Consider the following 20,530-nt stretch of genomic DNA (forward strand, 5'->3'; position numbering starts at 1 on the left):
TTTTCCCTGTATGTACCCAGATCAGTCCATACTCCTGGGTTTTGCCTCCCTGCCAGTGGATGGAGACAGAGAGAAAGTTTCACTGACAATGTACATAACCCAGTGTGCCACCTGCAGTCCCCCAGTATTTCTCTGTCTCCAGCAGATGGTAGATGGTGTAAAACCTGCAGTCTGGAGAGAGAAGAAAAAAAGATTAAAAAACAATTTCCGGATTCTCCCAGGGGGTTGTGAGGTCCTGGACGAGCAGGGGGTTGGTGACCCTTCTGATTGCTCGGTCCAGAGGTCCTTGGGGTGGACATCTAATGGTCCGGATCCCTCATCCCCCATGAGACAGCAGTGAAATCTGTTGGGAGTTCTGCACTGCAAGCAAGGTGGAGCAGGGAAGTAACCCTTTTATACGGTTTGTCCTGGGCTGGGTTGCTAAAGTTTGGAGAAAGGAGACAAATATAGCCAGTGGTCTGCGCTTCTGGAACTTCAACCTCTGCACCAGAGGAAAGTATTGGTTTCTATGTATCTTTATTTGTTCTTGGAGAGTAAAAAAAAAACAAACCACCCAAAACACTGGCAGAGAGCGTTTCTCACCGAGAGTGCTGAAATTGCAGAGTCAGATTAGGCTTCTGCTAAAGCTTTCGGTGCCCAGTGTCTGGGACTATTTACAGGTCCTGGGTTCTATGGCATCGACAGTGGAATTAATGCATTAGGTATTCAAATTAGGTATGCGGCTTCTGCAGGGGATGTTCTCTCCCACTGGAATCAGTTATTGGAAGAGTTTTATCTTTGTTTTCCATTAGAGAGGAAGCCAGGAAGTCTTTCATAGTAGCTTATTAACACCAATCTCATATGGTGTGGAATTGGAGATTCTAAATTGGATAATAGTCACCACCGATGCAAGCCTCTCTGAATGGAGTACGTTTCTCATCTTCCATGGTTACGTGGCCATTCTGTACGGATCCTATCTGACAATGTGGCAACTGAAGACTGCATCAACCCTGAAGGCGGAATCAAGAATCAGGCAGTGGTTTGAGAGGCCCTGGACTTGATACTCTGGGAAGAGCAGCACTTGGAGCAGCTGGCGACGTCTCATATCGCCGAAGTGAACAATATTCATGCGGATTTTATCAGTTGGATAAAGTTAGACCCCAGGGAACGGGAGCTGTCAGAGGCAGCGATGTCTCATTCACAGATGAGGGTATCCCAACCAAAGAGAACATCAAGGTGTTGTGGTTGTACAGCCGCTGAACAGAACACGGTACAAAGGAATCTGAGCTCTGGTGCTGCCATCACTCGATTGATTCTTCTTTGTCTTCCTTCCCTTGGCCTCTAGTGGACAAGGAATTACGGCGGATAGAAAAACATCTGTGTAACAAGATCCTGGTAGCTCCAGAATGGCCACATCGACCATGCTTCCCAGATCTGATCAACATGGCTATAGATGGGCCCCTGAGATTCGGACACTGGTCGACTGTTTTCTAGTAGGGCCCAATATCTTTGAGTCAGGTGGCTCACTTTGAGATGGAGGGGATATTCTGAGCGGTTATTTCCACCTTATTGCAGGCTAGGCGATTTTCTACATTCTTGATGTATGCGAATTTGGAGGATCTTCGAGTTCTGGTCTGCTGATGAGGCTAGGTGTTGCATATTTTGGCTTTTCTACAGAAAGGTTCTGGTCAAGGGACTGGCCTTTAACTCTTAGTCCAGATAGCAACACTAGGTTGTCTCCAGGGTAAGGTGCAAGGGTGTCTATCCTCTGTCTGCTTATCCGGTTGTTAAACGGTTCCTTCAGGTAGCCAAGAACTTGCGTCCTCAGGTGCGGAACATTTGTCCATCTTGGAATCTGAATCTAGTCCTTAGAGGATTGTGTGAGGTTCAGTTTGAACCACTAACGAGAGCTACGATTAAGGACTTGACTCTTACAGTGGTTTTCTTGGTGGCTATTTGTTCAGCCAGGAGAATTTATGAGCTCCAGGCACTGTCGAGTTGAGATCCCTTCCTACAGATGACTGATTCGGGGCTTTCTTTTCTGCCTGAGTTAGTCTTGTGTTCCATCTTAGACAGAAGAGCTTCCAGCTTTTATGGATTTGCATTCCTCTATGCCTCACGTGGGGGGTGGGAAGCTTAGGCTCTTAGATAGGAGGCATGTATTATTGAGGTATCTAAAGGTCCCTTATGATTTCCATAGATCAAATCACCTCTTTGTACTGTGGAGTGGTCCAAAGAAGGGAAATAAATTGTCTTAAGGTTACAATTGTGCGGTGGGTTGAAAGAAGCGATTGAGTTGGCTTATATTTCTAAAGGGCATCCGCTACCTAGGGGTTTACCTGGGCAGAGTCACAACAGGCGTCTCCCCATGAAATTTGCTGGGCAGCTACTGGGAAGTCGTTGTACACTTTTGCTATGCGTTATCGCTTGGATGTGGGAGATCCAGCTTCCATGTGCTTTAGTTAGTGTTCTACGAGCAGAACTCTCCAGCTCCCACCCAGTTAATGGGAGCTTAGGTACTTCCCAGGAGTCTGGACTGATCTGGGTGCATACAAGGAAAGGGAAATTGGTTTTACCTGCTCATTTTCATTCATGTAGTACCTCAGATTAGTCTAGAGACTTACTGGGGGGGGGGGGGGGGGGAAGAGTTTGCTGCTCATACTATTGCTTTGTATATAGTGCGAGTTGGAGGTTTTTCAATGCTGATTGCTTATGTTAAATTTGGGAAACGAGTCTTTTTGGGCAACTTCACCTTCTTCCGGCTTGTTGGAGGGGGGGGAGCAAGTTTGCTTAGAAATTTAAGGTTGTTGCTGTCATCTTAGCTTGGGTACAAGTCAATACTGAGGGACTATAGCTGGCACATTGGGTTATATACAGTCAGTGAAACTTTCTCTGTCTTCATCTGCTGGCAGGGAGGCAAAACCCAGCAGTCTGGACTGATCTGTGGTACTACAGGAACGAAATTAGGTAGCAGAACCAATTTTCCTTTCTGTTGGCAATAGGAAAAATGTCATTCTTTCTGTTACCTTCTGCAGCTGCACAAACAGGCTGACATGCAAGAGGAGAAGAATCGAATTGAGCGAGTCCTGGGAGCCATTCCTGCACCAGACCTTATTCAGAAAGTTCTCACTTTCGCGCTCTCAGTAAGAAATTCAAGTAGAGGAGATGCTATATTAGTGAAGGAGAAACTATTGGAGGGAGGGAGAGAGATGGAATAGTTTGTCAAGTAAGAAGTGGGACAATCCCTGGGTTAAGAGGTATGTGGCAAAGTCTTAATGGGAATGGGTGGGAGTGTCTCTGAGTTTGGGGGGAGGAGTGTGTGTTTATCCCCGGTGGGGGGTGGGGGGGGGAGAGATGGAAGCTCCATATCGGTCGATGGGCATGATTGGGAGATAGTAGGCTTTGTTCTTGACCAGCTGTTCCCCACTCTGTAGGAAGATGTGCGTCCACAGGACACTGTGTCAGTTATTGGAGGTGTTGCAGGAGCAAGTAAACAGGGTAGAAAAGCGGCCTGGAAGTTTGTGAAAGACAACTGGGAAGAGCTTTATAATCGCTACCAGGGAGGCTTCTTAATATCCAGACTGATAAAGGTATGTGGTGGGAAGTGACATTCCTTCTTTGATGGGATGGAGTTGGTACCATTTGTGTGGCAGATATCAGAGGGGATGGAGTGCAATGGGGTATTCCAGGAGATAGGTCATAGGAAGAGGGGAATAATTTACTAACCTGGGGAGGGATGCCATGGGGATGTGTGTGTAATGAGAACTCGGGGGGAATGTCCCTGGGGAGATGTGAGAAATATAAGCTTACCTCATAATGTCCTTTCCTTTAATCCTGCCATACCAGTCCAGGTGAGTAGGTTATGCTTACCTGCCTGCTAAGCAGGCGGAAATAGAGAGCTACAATTTTTCTGTGACATAACTTGCAGTGCATGAGCTGGTGCAGTACTAAACCCTTGTCAGTAAGCCTTTTTTTTTAAGCTAATCAACTGAACAATCATCAGAACAGCAAAGGAATTGCAATTCCAAGCCTTCTCACTTTGTCCCTTCCCTTCCCAAAAGGAAGGAGGAGAACACGTCCTATTCCCATCTGTTGTGTCCTACAGACCTGCCCTACATGAGAGAGGCTTTGTGCAAAAGTAGCACATGCTCTGAAGGAGAAAGGGACATTCAGCCCTGAGCTCCCCTAAGGAGGAGCCCTCAAGCCTTCAGGAGATAACCATAGAGATATAGTTTCAAATCTGGAAATTAATAGTGTGTTAATATCTTTTCAGCTGTCTGTTGAAGGATTTGCTAGTGAGAAAATGGCGGCAGAGGGTTAAGGTGGGTATTGCTGCAGTATTATTTCCTCAAGTATGGGAAGATGTAATACGCCGTACTGTTCCCTGACATATCTTAGGAAAGGGCTGAATCAGCAGGCAGGTACTGCAGATTAAGTTTGTGATGTCATAGGACAGTTTCTGATGGCACAGGGTGATGAATGCTGAGCTGTGCATCATGGATTGACTTATGCTCACGTGAAACATTTTCCGCCTATTGTATGAGTAGTAGTGAGATCTATACATTCTCCAGCAACTTGATCTGATCTGTTTTAAATGTTTCAGCAAGATTTGGGCATCCAACATTTCCTAGCATGTAGCCAGATGGACTCAGGACCAATGGGTTATGTGCTCCTCTGCCAGCAGATGGAGACAGAGTCAGGTTTCAAAGCTGATGTTACCCTAGATATCTCTGCAGTGATCTCAGCCATTCAGTATCTCTCCGTCTCCTAGCAGATGTGGACACTCTATCCCCACATCAGCAGCGGTGTTTAGAGGGATTGCAGCACTAGTCTGAAGAAGAAATTTAAACTTACCTATAAATTGGGAGAAAGATCGAGTTCCGCTCTCCTGCGGTGACATCTAAAGGTCCATCCCCCAGTTGAGAATTCCTGAGGCGATTTCTGAGATCCCTCAGAGGTGTCCCTTGGTCCGGTAGCCGATTTCCGGTGTGGACTTTACTGCTGAAGCAGGTGCAGGAAGCTGAGTGTGGCGATGACGGCCTAAGCCCTCTTCCGCCGCAGCCGGAGAAGGTCTCTGAACTCAGCTGGTAAGTAGTGAAGAACTTCTCCTATTCAGAGACTTGAAAGGGCTTCGGTAAGTCTTTTCTCTGGTCTCTTTGCTTGGTGTACCGTGCAGTCTTTTCGGAACCGACAACCAAAAAGAGGAACAGGTTCGGGTTCAGGTTCGACCCAAACTTCCCAATGAAGTTTAGCTGTCCCCCATCTCCTCATCCACGGGATGAGGAGATAGGGGACAGACTATCTCTCTTCTATTTTTATTGCAGTTTAACATTTTACAAGAAAACTCTTGCTTGTAATATGGGTTTTCATCTCAAATCATACATGAAATAAAGAAAATAACATTCTTCTACTATTAAGCATAAAATAATCATGAAACCCACAATTTACAAAGGTAATGAGGGGGGGGGGGGGGCGGGAGCCAAAAACCGAGAGGAAGGAAGAGGAAAAGAAGGAGCAGAAGTTACATTAAACAAAATAACTAGTTATATAATATGGCATCAAGTAAATGGTTATAATATTAGAGTTTAAAAAAAGATAGTGGAGGAAGGAAATGTAAGAAGAGGGGAAACAGCAACAATATAACAAATTCAATATAAAAATAAATCAGTAAGGAATTATATACAGATGCTAGTGATTGAATTGGCAGTATGGAGATGGAGGGGGTTAAGTGAAGGCCTGCTTGAAGAGCCAAGTCTTTAATTTCTTTTTGAATTTCTGAGTGCAGGGCTCAAGTCGTAGGTCAGGGGGCATTGAGTTCCAGTGGGAGGGGCCAGCAATGAAACATAGAAATGATGGCAGAAGAAGACCAAACGGCCCATCCAGTCTGCTCAGCAAGCTATGCACTTTATCCATTTTTTTTCCCCCTTTTTCTCTCTCCCACCTTTTACTATTGGCTTCCAGTACCCTCCAGCCCTAATTCCCCTCCACCCCACCACCAATTTAGAGAGCAGCGCCGAATCTGCATCCAAGTGACATCCAGATCAATTAGGGGTAGCAACCGCTGTAACAAGCAGGCCACACCCTTGCCCCATACTCTTACCCACCCTGTTTTATTTTTTTGTTTGTTTTTTTAAATTTTTTTTGGAGATAGCAGCCCTCCATCCTTCCGCTCCGTGAAGGTGGAACACTAACTACTGGCCACTGGCATCCCGCTCCATGAATGCCTCTGTGGCTACTGCCGCTCCGTGCAGTGTTTGAATGCCTCCACTTTATTCACGCCCTCTAGACTTGATGGATCCATAGTGTTTATCCCACGCCCCTTTGAAGTCGTTCACCGTTTTAGACTTCACCACTTCCTCCGGAAGGGCATTCCAGGCATCCACCACCCTTTCCGTGAAGAAATACTTCCTGACATTGGTTCTTAGTCTTCTCCCTGGAGCCTCAGCTCATGACCTCTGGTTCTGCTGATTTGTTCTGACGGAAAAGGTTTGTCGTTGTCTTTGGATCATTACACAAACCTTTTCCGTCAGAGAATGCTCTTTCTCTGGTGGAGATAAGGTGCGTGAGTTTAGGAGGGGGGATAATGTAGAGTGGCCAGTGTATGCTGATACTGGTGTGTCTGGTGGGGGTTTGGAAGTATAGAGAGTTGTTTAGGTCATTATCAATATCAAATTCCCCACTGAACTATTAGCAGTTCCGCTTATGGTCTCATCCGTCTCTGGGCAACTGCTGGCGAAGAAATTTTTCAAATCACCAAACCTATTATTTAGTTTTATTTATTATTTATTTTAAATTTTTATATACCGAGGTTCTTATAGAGACTATAAATCACTCCGGTTTACATATACGATAAACTGCCCAACAGAGATAAGGGGGCTTTACATAGAACAGTGGTACATATGGAACATTATAACTGGATGACAATTTAACATAATGATAATCAATAATATAGAATAGTTTTACTTGTAATTAATAAAATTATGTAATATAAACTGTATAATTTAAATATTTAACTTGGATATAGTGACATATTAACCATGCCAAATATAAATAATAAGATAAAATGAATTTTGAACTTAGAAATTGTAGTCCAGTTGCAGAGGAAAATATAAATAAGATTAATTTTTAGAACTCAAGATTGTTGTCCAGTTGCAGAGACCTGAAGGTAGGACTTGGTATGGTGACCATAATTAGGGGATACTTCTTATTTGGAAGAGGATACTTCTTATTTGCAGAGGATTTGCAGAGGATTTGCAGAGGATTTGAAGAGGATACTTCTTATTTGCAGAGACCTGAAGGTAGGACTTGGTATGGTGACCATAATTAGGGGATACTTCTTATTTGGAAGACTTTCCGTCTTGGTAGGATTGTGAGTCTGGGAAGGCTTGTTGGAAAAAGAAGAGTCTTTAGCCTTTTTTTGAACTCTTGATGATTGGGTTCAAGTCTTAGATTTGGGGGGAGCATGTTCCACTGGTGGGGGCCTGCTAAGGATAGCGCTCTTTTGCTCAGAGATGATTTTACTTGTTGGGCATGTAGTGATCCTTTGTAAGCGCTTCTGATAGGATCTGGAAGATGTGTGCGGTTGGAGTTGAAAAGCTTAAACGTGATGGGAGCTATTTTGTTTGTCGCTTTGTGGATGATTGTGAGTACCTTATAGAGTATCCTTTGTTTAATGGGAAGCCAATGTAGATTACTCTCAACACTGGAATACTACATCAAGAGACTATTCAACTATATGTTATTCCCTCTTCAGTCAATCAAATGATCCTTGGATTACATGGCTAAGACTCCACCAACCTCAAATCGATTGGGGTACCTTACAACTGACCAGATGGAGCACGCATTGCCATCAAAATTGCCTAACACAGATCCGTCCTGTCCTGCACACTTTCACTTGTTCACTAACCACACCATCCGCATTACCTCAAATATATGCGGAATTCAGGGATGTTTTCAGCAAAAAGCAGGCAGAGGTTCTACCACCTCACCGCACCTATTACTGTGGGATAGACTTAATACCAGATAAAGAACCTCCCAGGGGTAGGGTCTTTGCCTTATCAGAACCTGAATCCGAAGCCATGAAGCAATACATTCAGGAGAACCTGGACAGGGCTTCATAAGAAACTCTTGCTCCCCGGCTGGGGCTGGATTCTTTTTTGTGAAAAAGAAAGATGGATCTTTATGACCTTGTATCGATTACAGAGGACTCAATAGCATCACCAAGAAGAATCGATACCCTATTCCACTTATCTCAGAACTTTTTGACCGTCTGAAAGGAGCACAGATATTTACCAAACTTGATCTTTGAGGAGCATACAACTTAATCAGAATACGCGAAGGAGACGAATGGAAGACCGCGTTTAATACTCGAGACGGTCATTATGAATATTTAGTTATGCCATTCGGACTATGTAACGCTCCAGCTATCTTTCAAAATATGATAAATAACATTTTCAGGGACCTCCTTTACTCTCATGTCATAGAAACATAGAAATGACGGCAGAAGACCACCAAACAGCCCATCCAGTCTGCCCAGCAAGCTATGCACTTTTTTTTCCTCTTACTTGTTACGCTTGGCTCTTAGTATCTTTTAGTTTTATTTCCCTTCCACCCCACCATTAATGTAGAGAGCAGTGTTGGAACTGCATCTAATTGAATATGTAGCTTAGTTAGGGGTAGTAACCGCCACAATAAGCAAGCTACACCCATGCTTTTGTTTACTCGACTATGTAATTTAGTCCTTGTTAGTTGTCTATATATATAGATACTCTTTTTTACATTGCCCCTGCCGTTGAAGCAGAGAGCTATGCTGGATATGTGTTGACAGTTGAATGTCATCGTATATAGTTGTCCTTTTTTGTTCTTACTCCTAAAACTATTCAGGCTTCTTGTCTTCTCCCAGTTCTTGCTCCCCCTGTTTATTGTAACTTTTTTGCTGCTTGTCACCTGTTAAATGTTCTAGGTTATCACCCCCCTTGTTACTTGTAAACCGGCATGATGTGATTCTATCATGAATGCCGGTATAAAAAAGCTTTAAATAAATAAATAAATAAATAAATAATGTCTTGACGATATATTAATTTTTTCCAAGAATGAGTTGCAACACCAAATTCACGTCAAACAGGTCCTCCAACGACTTCGGGAAAACAGATTGTATGCCTCTTTCATCAGCAACAATTACCCTTTTTAGGGTATATAGTATCTCGAACAGGTCTTCGCATGGACCTTGAGAAACTCAAAGCAATTCTGGAGTGGCTCCAACCGGCGGGGCTCAAGGCTTTGCAATGATTTTTGGGATTTTCCAATTATCGTTAATTTATTCCCAGATATTCTACCCTAGTATCACCACTGACTGCCCTAACCAAGAGGGGAGTTCCGAATCGGGTTTGGCCTCCTGAGGCCATCCAAGCCTTTCAATTCCTAAAGAAAGAATTTGTAAAAGACCCATGTTTACAACGTCCTGACCCAGAGAGACCATTCATTCTGGAGGTCAATGCGTCCACCTTAGGTGTTGGGGCTGTTCTTTTACAATCCTGTAAATCCGGAAGGTTATGCACTTGTGCATATTTTTCCAAAAGATTTTCCCCTGCAGAAAAGAATTATACTATCGGGGAACGAGAACTATTGGCCATCAAGAAGGCACTTGAGGAATGGCGCCCTGTTTTTGAATGCCGGTATAAAAATGGATGCCCTCTCGGTAGCTGCTTCAGCAAACCCAGTTCCCTCAGTGCTGACTCCTCCTATACGATTGCAACCTCCACCACGCTTTAATGGAGACCCTCAACAATGTCGTGGCTTTCTAAATCAATGTCTGATGCATTTTTCACTCCAAGCAGCGTCATTTCCTACAGATAGAACCAAGGTCACTTTTATTTTATCTCTGTTGGAAGGACCAGCATTGGCTTGGACATCTCCATTTTGGGAGAGAGAGGATCCTTCAATGGACAATTTAGAACTATTCCTGAAAGATTTCTGCTTGATTTTCGATGAGCCAGGTCGCACAACTTCGGCAGCCTTTGACTTATTACAAATCAAGCAAGGGTCCCGATCAGTAGAAGAATATGCCGTCCAGTTTCGAACCTTAGCAGCTGAACTATGCTGGGGTAATGACAGCCGTACCACTATCTTCCGACAAGGTCTTTCTGAAGCCATTAAGGACGAACTTGCGGGCCGAGAGATAACAGAATCCTTAGAGGAGTTAATCCGCCTGGCTATCCGACTTTATCTTAGATTTCAAGCGGGCCATCACCAGACGACCCATTTGACTGGCACCCTCCTTTCAGAGACCCTTCATGGCTCCAAGAACTCCAGAACCTCAAGTATCCAGTGAGGAGCCCTATGCAGGTCGACCGTTGTCATTTAACTTCCGAAGAACGTCGGCAAAGAAGAATGAATTGTCGACCTTAAGAACATAAGAAAATGCCATACTGGGTCAGACGAAGGGTCCATCAAGCCCAGCATCCTGTTTCCAACAGTGGCCAGCCCAGGTCATAAGAACCTGGCAAGTACCCAAAAACTAAGTCTATTCCAAGTTACCATTACTAATGGCAGTGGCTATTCTCTAAGTGAACTTAATAGCAGGTAATGGACTTCTCCAAGAACTTATCCAATCCTTTTTTAAACACAGCTATACTAACTGCACTAACCACATCCTCTGGCAACAAATTCCAGAGTTTAATTGTGCGTTGAGTGAAAAAGAACTTTCTCCGATTAGTTTTAAATGTGCCCCATGCTAACTTCATGGAGTGCCCCCTAGTCTTTCTACTATCCGAAAGGGTAAATAACCGATTCACATCTACCCGTTCTAGACCTCTCATGATTTTAATCATCTCTATCATATCCCCCCTCAGTCGTCTCTTCTCCAAGCTGAAAAGTCCTAACCTCTTTAGTCTTTCTTCATAAGGGAGCTGTTCCATTCCCCTTATCATTTTGGTAGCCCTTCTCTGTACCTTCTCCATCGCAATTATATCTTTTTTGAGATGCGGCGACCAGAATTGTACACAGTATTCAAGGTGCGGTCTCACCATGGAGCGATACAGAGGCATTATGACATTTTCCGTTTTATTCACCATTCCCTTTCTAATAATTCCAACATTCTGTTTGCTTTTTTGACTGCCGCAGCACACTGAACCGACGATTTCAATGTGTTATCCACTATGACACCTAGATCTCTTTCTTGGGTTGTAGCACCTAATATGGAACCCAACATTGTGTAATTATAGCATGGGTTATTTTTCCCTATATGCATCACCTATATGCATCACCTTGCACTTATCCACATTAAATTTCAGATCATTTATAAATATATTGAAAAGTAAGGGTCCCAATACAGATCCCTGAGGCACTCCACTGTTCACTCCCTTCCACTGAGAAAATTGTCCATTTAATCCTACTCTGTTTCCTGTCTTTTAGCCAGTTTGCAATCCACGAAAGGACAATCGCCACCTATCCCATGACTTTTTACTTTTCCTAGAAGCCTCTCATGAGGAACTTTGTCAAAACGCCTTCTGAAAATCCAAGTATACTATATCTACCCGGTTCACCTTTATCCACATGTTTATTAACTCTTTCAAAAAAGTGAAGCAGATTTGTGAGGCAAGACTTGCCCTGGGTAAAGCCATGCTGACTTTGTTCTATTAAACCATGTCTTTCTATATGTTCTGTGATTTTGATGTTTAGAACACTTTCCACTATTTTTCCTGGCACTGAAGTCAGGCTAACCGGTCTGTAGTTTCCCGGATCGCCCCTGGAGCCCTTTTTAAATATCGGGGTTACATTTGCTATCCGCAAACAAAGAAGGTGGAATCGGTAAAATGGACTTTATTGATCTCGCCCGGCTCTGGCCGAGTTTCGCTCATCGAGCTGCCTCAGGGGCTATTGCAAACAGATAAAAACAAATATAAAAGACATACAAACATATATATTTGAACCAGCAAGTAAATTGCAATGCAAAAAATGTCATAAAAAACATATTAAATCATATGAAATAAATATAAAAAGACATATTTACATTATAAAATCAAATCATAAACATATGTTTAAAATGTTTGTATGTGTATATAAATCACTATACAACTAATTCATGAGACTAATATACATTAAAGTGTACATATAGCAATACAGCAAAATTGATAAAACACAAATGAAATATTTAAAAATGATTAAAAGTGATGATAATTAAAAATGCAGGTAGTGCTTGTGTATATTTTGACTACTTAATGAATATAACTTCCAAAAAATTACTAATTGTAAACTATATGTATATCCAATATGGAAACACAAAAAAAATATATTAATGAAAAAATAAAAAATGAAAATAAGAATAATAAGTAATCAGAATAAAGAAAAAATGAAAAAGAAAAAAAGAGAGAGAATATGTGTGGATGGTGTTCAAACTTCTCTCTTAAAACTGTGTGAGCTGCATACAATGAAAAACACACCAAAGAAAATATAAACTACAAGTACCTTAAGAGCCACTTGAATTGGCTCAGATTAGCGTGGACTTCACATACACAGTGATTCCAGAATCGTTAATCAGCAAACTGACTGAAAAAGAAATATTGCTGGACTATAATTGTCACGATAGTAGGAAACACTAATTAATCAAAAATTCCTTGACCATAATTATCTCGATAATAGTGTGCACCCAACCTGTATACATTCAATTTATTAAACATTCATATCTATGCAAACTATTTAAAAAATGATACTTTAAATGGCTAGACACTGTGAGAACAGTGACATCATATTTCTTTAAAGAAAAGAAATAAAATAAAATTGATTTATTTAAAATATTTTTATTTTTATATGGCCAATGCCCTGTAGCTGATTATAATTTCTTCGAAACGAATTTAAATGTAACTGATATTACCGGTGTTGAAATACAGTTATGTATAAGGTTGTTCAAATTAGGCATGTCTAAAAACCAAACTATTTCTTGGACCTACATTTGCTATCCTCCAGTCTTTAGGTACAATGGATGATTTTAATGATAGGTTACAAATTTTTACTAATAGGTCTGAAATTTCATTTTTTAGTTCCATCAGAACTCTGGGCTGTATACCATCTGGTCCAGGTGATTTACTATTCTTCAGTTTGTCAATCAGGCCTACCACATCTTCTAGGTTCACCGTGATTTGATTCAGTCCATCTGAATCATTACCCATGAAAACCTTCTCCATTACGGATACCTCCCCAACATCCTCTTCAGTAAACACCGAAGCAAAGAAATCATTTAATCTTTCCACGATGGCCTTATCTTCTCTAAGTGCCCCTTTAACCCCTTGATTATCTAACGGTCCAACTGACTCCCTCACAGGCTTTCTGCTTTGGATATATTTTAAAAAGATTTTACTGTGAGTTTTTGTCTCTCCAGCCAACTTCTTTTCAAATTCTCTCTTAGCCTGTTTTATCAATGTCTTACATTTAACTTGCCAACGTTTATGCTTTATCCTATTTTCTTCTGTTGGATCCTTCTTCCAATTTTTGAATGAAGATCTTTTGACTAAAATAGCTTCTTTCACCTCCCCTTTTAACCATGCCGGTAATAGTTTTGCCTTCTTTCCACCTTTCTTAATGTGTGGAATACATCTGGACTGTGCTTCTAGAATGGTAATTTTTAACAATGACCACGCATCTTGGACATTTTTTACTTTTGTAGCTGTTCCTTTCAGTTTTTTTCTAATAATTTTTCTCATTTTATCAAAGTTTCCCTTTTGAAAGTTTAGCACGAGAGCCTTGGATTTGCACACTGTTCCTCTTCCAGTCATTAAATCAAATTTGATCATATTATGATCACTATTGCCAAGCGGCCCCACCACCGTTACCTCTCTCACCAAGTCCTGTGCTCCACTGAGAATTAGATCTAAAATTGCTCCCCCTCTCGTCTGTTCCTGAACCAATTGCTCCATAAAGCTATCATTTATTCCATCCAGGAACGTTATCTCTCTAGCATGTCCCGATGATACATTTACCCAGTCAGCATCGGCGTAATTGAAGTCTCCCTAATTTCTCTTAGCATTTCACTGTCCGTCTCACCATCTTGACAAGGTGGACGGTAGTATACCCCTATCACTATAGTCTTCCCCGACACACAAGGGATTTCTACCCATAAAGATTCAATTTTGTATTTAGTCTCATGCAGGATGTTTATCCTGTTGGACTCTATGCCATCCCGGACATAAAGCGCCACACCTCCTCCCAAGTGCTCCTCTCTGTCATTCCGATATAATTTGTACCCCGGTATAGCACTGTCCCATTGGTTATCCTCTTTCCACCATGTCTCTGAGATGCCAATTAAGTTTGTCATCATTCACTGCTATACATTCTAATTCTCCCATCTTACTTCTTCGACTTCTGGCATTAGCATACAAACATTTCAAAGTTTTTTTGTTTGTATTTTCATTCTGCTTTTTAATTGATAGGGATAAGTTAGAATTTTTTTAGCTCAGGTGAGTTTTTAGTTACAGGCACTTGGACTACTTTTCTATTATTGGAACCTCACTGTCGGGATGCCCTAATTCTAATGCATCATTAGTATCCTTTGAAAATACCTCTCTCTGAACCATCGCTGCTGAACGACTGTCGGCTTTCCCCTTTGTTCTAGTTTAAAAGCTGCTCTATCTCCTTTTTAAAGGTTAGCGCCAGCAGTCTGGTTCCACCCTGGTTAAGGCGGAGCCCATCCCTTCGGAAGAGACTCCCCCCTTCCCCAAAAGGTTCCCCAGTTCCTAACAAAACCGAATCCCTCTTCCTTGCACCATCGTCTCATCCACGCATTGAGACTGGAGCTCTGCCTGCCTCTGGTGACCTGTGCGTGGAACAGGGAGCATTTCAGAGAATGCTACCCTGGAGGTTCTGGATTTAAGCTTTCTACCTAAGAGCCTAAATTTGGCTTCCAGAACCTCCCTCCCACATTTTCCTATGTTGTTGGTGCCCACATGTACCACGACAGCCGGCTCCTCCCCAGCACTGTCTAAAATCCTATCTAGGTGACGCGTGAGGTCCGCCACCTTCGCACCAGGTAGGCAAGTTACCAGGCGATCCTCACGCCCACCAGCCACCCAGCTATCTATATTCCTAATAATCGAATCACCAACTATGATGGCCGACCTAACCCTTCCCTCCTGGGCAGTAGGCCTTGGGGAGATATCCTCAGTGCGAAAGGACAATGCATCACCTGGAGACCAGGTCCTTTCTACAGAATCCTTTCCTGCTGCACCTGGTTGGTGCTCTCCCATCATGAGACCTTCTTCCTCCAAGGCAGCACCAGGGCTGCCAGTCTGAAGTTGGGACTTGACTACTATGTACCTGAAGGTCTCATCTATATACCTCTCTGTCTGCCTCAGCTCCTCCAGCTCTGCCACTCTAGCCTCCAGAGATCGGATTCGTTCTCTGAGAGCCAGGAGCTCTTTGCATCGCATGCACATGTACAACTTCTCACCAGTGGGTAAAAAATCATACATGTGACACTCGATGCAAAAGACTGGGAAGCCCCCCTCTTGCTGCTGGACTGCTGCCTTCATCTCAATTTTGATCAGTTCCTAGTTAAGTTTTAGGTTGCTATGGGAGTAGGAATGTGTCTAACGTTCTTTAAATGTATTAGTGAATTCACTATGTGTCTGGTAGTGGCCTACCGGGGTCTGATCGAATTCTCAATAAAGTTTTTGTTGGTGTTTTTTTTTTTTTTTTGGTGAAAGTGGCACCTGCCTATAAATTAAGGGATAAGCTAGGGGTGGGTTGGCAAGGGATGGGAGGGTTGGGAAATACAGTCTAACTTCAGTTAGTCAGCCTGAGTGACTCACTGCTCTCTTGATTAACTAATGTTGGTCCCTATTCAAACCTAATCATACTACCTCAACACCTTTCCAAGGTGAGTAACTGAGCTGAACTATTCAACTTTTTAACTTAGGTATACACTGCTCCTAGCTTATTTCTAGCTTCTGGCTACTTTTTGGGTTGGTTTTTTTTTTTTTCAATACAAACACTCAGTATTAAATGCAAACACTCAGTTCTTTAAAAGTCTGGAAAACACTCAGTTCTGCAGACTTTTAAAAATAAACACACTACCTACTGCTACCTTATTGACTGACTATTTAAAAATACAGTCTAACTTGTTTATTCACTGCCTTTCTGACTATTGAAGGCACAAACACACTAAATAATATTCCCAAATAGTTAACTTTGCCCCAATACTTTTAAAAAAGACAATGTCCCAAGCAAAAACTTACTGATTCCTTTCAGCCACCAGCAAGGTGATCCTCTCCTCTCAGTGTTCCCACTGATAAGAGAGGAACATACGTGCCGACGCATTATCTAGGAGTTTCCTTCCGGATGACACTCCTGAAGCGCCCCGGCATATTATCTACCCGGCTCAAATAATACTGGCAGCCACCTTCACTGTTCCTATGGGCAAAACAGTAGTACCCAAACGTTCCAGACTACAAGTATTATGTTGGGCCCATGATTCTGCCTTTTCCGGACACCCTGGCAGACTCGGAACTATGAATCTTGTGTCCCATCATTATTGGTGGCCACAGTGGGCAACTGACGTCAGAAGATATGTTGAATCCTGTCCCATTTGTGCTGCCCAAAAGACGTCAAGACAACGACCTAGTGGACTATTACAACCTCTTCCGGTTCCAGATCAACCATGGAAACACATAGCAACCGATTTTATTACAGATCTTCCTCTCTCTGAGGGTAATTCCGTTATTTGGGTCGTCATTGATCGATTCTCCCGTATGGCACACTTCACCCCTCTGCCTGGATTACCTTCTGCACCAGAGTTGGGCCAATTGTTTCTTCAACACATCTTTTGAATCCATGGTCTGCCTTCCAGTATCGTATCTGACAGGGGAGTGCAGTTTACGGTACGATATTGGAGAGAGCTCTGCAAAAAGTTTAAGATCGATCTAAACCTTTCCTCCACCTATCATCCACAATCCATCGGGTTAACTGAACGGACTAATCAAACACTTAAAACATTTTTACGTTGCTATGTCAACCAACGTCAGGACGATTGGGCATCTTTATTGCCCTGGGCAGAAATGTCATAACAATCATGTTGCTCAAGCCTCTGGTTCCTCAGCTTTCTTCCTGGTCTTTGGGAGACAGCCACGGATTCTGCTTCCCTTTCCTACCTCTTCTGCCTGTCCGGCAGTAGACCGAATGGCTCGGTCCATGACAACCTTATAGGAAAAGACTCAAGTTCTATTACAACAAGCATCCAGCAAGATGAAGGTACAAGCTGATAAGAGGAGAAGAAGGGAAGCCCCGCTTAAACCTGGAGATCTGGTGTGGCTTAGCACACAAAATATCAAATTACGCACTCCATCCCTAAAATTTGCACCTCTATTTTATTGGACCCTTTCCAATCGAAAAGCAAATAACTAGGCTGCCTTTAAACTTCGGCTACCCCCTACCTTGCAAATTCATGATGTATTTTCTTATGTTCTTATGTTCTTCTTATGTTCTTATGTTCTTATTTCACATTTCATTATTGAAGGCAGTGATCCTATCTTGGCCCTCTAGGAGGCTTAAGCAGACAAACCCAGCTGTCATACCAGATGGTTCCCAATATGAAGTTAAGGAGATCCTGGATGTCCGAAGATCAAGGGGCACCTTACAATATTTAATCTCCTGGAAGAATTGTGGCCCAGAGGAGAACTCATGGGAGCCGGTTCATAACATACAGGCCCCTCGCTTAATCCAGGAGTTTCATAAACGTTTTCCTTGGAAACCTCGCCCTCTGAACAAGAGAGAGGGCCTTTACGGGGGAGGTACTGTTACCTCGCGACATGCTGCGGCACAGAAAGCCCCTGCTTCCACGCCCGTTCGCCGACATCTTCCGGCAGCAGTGCAGGCAGACGCGACCCGAGTCAAGCCCCGCCCATCACGGCGCATCTAATTTCAACCCAGAAGTTCCTGCATTCGCGCGGGAACTTCAAATATATAAAGAGCTGAGCCCAGCACAATCTCGCCTCAGCTACAGGCTTGCTTGTGCTGGTGCTCCTGTGTGATTTTGTGGTTTGCCTTTGTTTCAACCTCGGAGTGTTTTCCCAGACTTTTCTGTTTGCTGCCTGCCTGTGATATTGGATTGGACCTGGACTTCTCTGTTTGCTGCCTGCCTGTGTTATCGGATTGGACCTGGACTTCCCTGTTTGCTGCCCGCCTGTGATATTGGATTGGATCTAGGACTCTTCTGCCTTTCTGTGGGGGTTGGGTGTTTGGCTTCCCTGACAGATGGCACGCCACCTCAGAAGGTCAACATCTGTCCCATGTCTAAAACCTACTCGTAGCGTAAAGAAACTGTTTGCTCCGACCGCAGCAAGTTTTAGCAAGCAAACATACTTCCTGTCTATAGCTAACAGGAAGTCTGCAAGGAACATATCTAGGGCAAAAGCTTTGCAGCAAAAGCTTTGCAGCACTAGCTTAGTTTATGACCTACTAGCATTTATGTGGTTTTTCACACCTAGATAGTTTAGAACAAATGACCAGCTAATGACCTCCCCCCTCCCTGCCTGAAGACTGACCGCTTGCACCTACTGCCCACTTGCACCCACGTAGTGAAAGGTCAGCATAAACACTTGTGGTGGAAAACATTGTAGCAGGAAAATATGTGACGTATGTATCATATCAAATACTATGAGATCATTTACAATAAAAGAGCAGCCTTCCCAAAAGCCTGGGAGAGCACGCTTCACCCTGAAGACCGTCTGAGGTGTTTTCATTGCGACACCTTTCACCTGTGCGGGGAATGGAGAGATACCCCTCGCTAGCGCTAACTACATCGCTCTACTATCCCCTGAAGGTAAGATTACGGTCTACTGTGGATTCACATACAAAACCATAACACCTATATTTTCCGACCAGGCAGATTGCTTTTGTCTAGCGGCTTGGCTTTTGAGAGGCGTTGCTTGAGGCGGAGAGGATACCCAGAGCCGGTGATCGCCACAGTTTGGCAGGCTAGGCAGAAGTCTACCTCCCTCTCATGTGTTTGGGTTTGGAAAGTTTTTGAGGCTTGGTGTACAGGCAGAGGGATACAGGCCTTAATATCCCACGTTTTGTCTTTCCTACAAGAAGGTTTAGCTGAAGGTCTTGCTTTTAACTCTTAGGGTACAGGTAGCGGCTCTAGCCTGCTTGCATAGAGAGGTTGAGGGTTACACCTTATTTTCCAATCCTGATGTGCGGAGGTTCCTTTGGGGAGTTAAGAATTTGCATCCTTCAGTGTGGAAGGTCTGTCCCCCCTGGAGCCTTAACCTTTTAGGTCCTGCTCATTGAAGGAATTATTTCCTGATGCCCCTTTTTACATATCAAAATATGTGAGCTCTATACTTAAAAATGGATTTTTCAAACTTAATACCCTAATTTTACACGCCTGTATCCAGTCCACATCCCCCCCTAACTGCACCCCTGTTCCATGGTCTGACCATGCACTTATTCAGACCTGCCTTACTCTCAGCACCACTAACCCTTGCTCCCGCCCACAAAACATCTCCTCCTTCTCCTACCGCAAAGTCTGCAACACTGAGGAGCTCACCTCCGCTCTTACAGAATCCATGAACAACCTAGATTGCTCCTCCCCCGACTCTGCACTCAGCTCTTAGGCCAGCATCACCCAAGAACTAGCTGATAAACTATGCCCCTTAATCACCCGGAAACTATGCACCTCCCCCACCAACAACAAACCTTGGTACACAACTGATCTCTACCAAATGAAGCTCAACCTCAGATCCAAAGAAAGAGTCTGGTGTAAAGACCCTACCACACAGCACTCCTCTTCATACAAATCCTACTTACACTCCTATCGCCTTGCCATTCAAAATGCCAAACGAGACTACTATGCCTCCAAAATCCATCAGTACTCCTTCAACCCTAAAGCCCTTTTCTCCTATGTCGCAAGCCTCACCAACCCCTCCACTCCCACCATGGCTGAAGAGGAAACCAGCTCAAAATGGCTAATATACTCCTTAGGTTTCCCCCTGCTGCCTCTTGCACACCCCTCCCCCCCATGCACAACCCCAACCCACTTCCTAAGAAAACCTCTCTTGACACCATTGATCTTACCTCAGTCAAGGAAATCGAGGCAATTCTCAAAAAATCCAAGCCTGCTTCTCATCCATCTGACACCCTACCCACAAAAACACTCCTCTCTACTCCCACTGCGATTGCTCAACCCTTGGCTGATATTATAAATTGCTCACTATCCTCTGGCACCATCCCAGACCCTCTCAAATACGCTGTAGTCAAACCCCTCCTAAAGAAGACTTCTCTTGACCCCAAAGACCCCACCAACTATCGCCCTATCTCCAATCTTCCCTTCATTGCAAAAATTATGGAGAAGGTAGTTAACACCCAGCTCATGGAATACCTCGACGACAACATACTGCACTCATCTCAGTTTGGCTTTTGCAAAAATTTAAGCACTGAGATCCTTTTCTTAGCCCTTACAGATTTCCTCCTCACCGGCCTTGACCAAGGGCAAAACTTCCTCATTGCTTTTCTTGATATCTCAGCGGCTTTCGATACGATAAGCCATGATATCCTCATCTCT

The 20,530-nt window shown here is 43.4% G+C and overlaps 1 protein-coding gene across 3 annotated transcripts in view; it reads left to right on the top strand.

Annotated features, from left to right (window-relative positions):
- Nucleotides 1-20,530, top strand: part of LOC115073621 (puromycin-sensitive aminopeptidase-like) — a 325,446-nt gene that overhangs the window by 279,853 nt on the left and 25,063 nt on the right. For 2 of the 3 annotated variants that reach the window (XM_029572186.1, XM_029572185.1), the window contains 3 exons: nt 3,015-3,122; nt 3,414-3,569; nt 4,253-4,301. In XM_029572186.1, coding sequence (XP_029428046.1) covers nt 3,015-3,122; nt 3,414-3,569; nt 4,253-4,300 — 312 coding nt within the window. In that variant the 3' untranslated portion in view covers nt 4,301. Of the gene's footprint in view, nt 1-3,014; nt 3,123-3,413; nt 3,570-4,252; nt 4,302-11,294; nt 11,300-20,530 lie in introns of all 3 variants that reach the window. The other variant, XM_029572187.1, reaches the window with a different exon arrangement.

The sequence above is a fragment of the Rhinatrema bivittatum genome, chromosome 12, assembly GCF_901001135.1.
Source record: "Rhinatrema bivittatum chromosome 12, aRhiBiv1.1, whole genome shotgun sequence".
Classification (NCBI taxonomy): Eukaryota; Metazoa; Chordata; class Amphibia; order Gymnophiona; family Rhinatrematidae; genus Rhinatrema; species Rhinatrema bivittatum.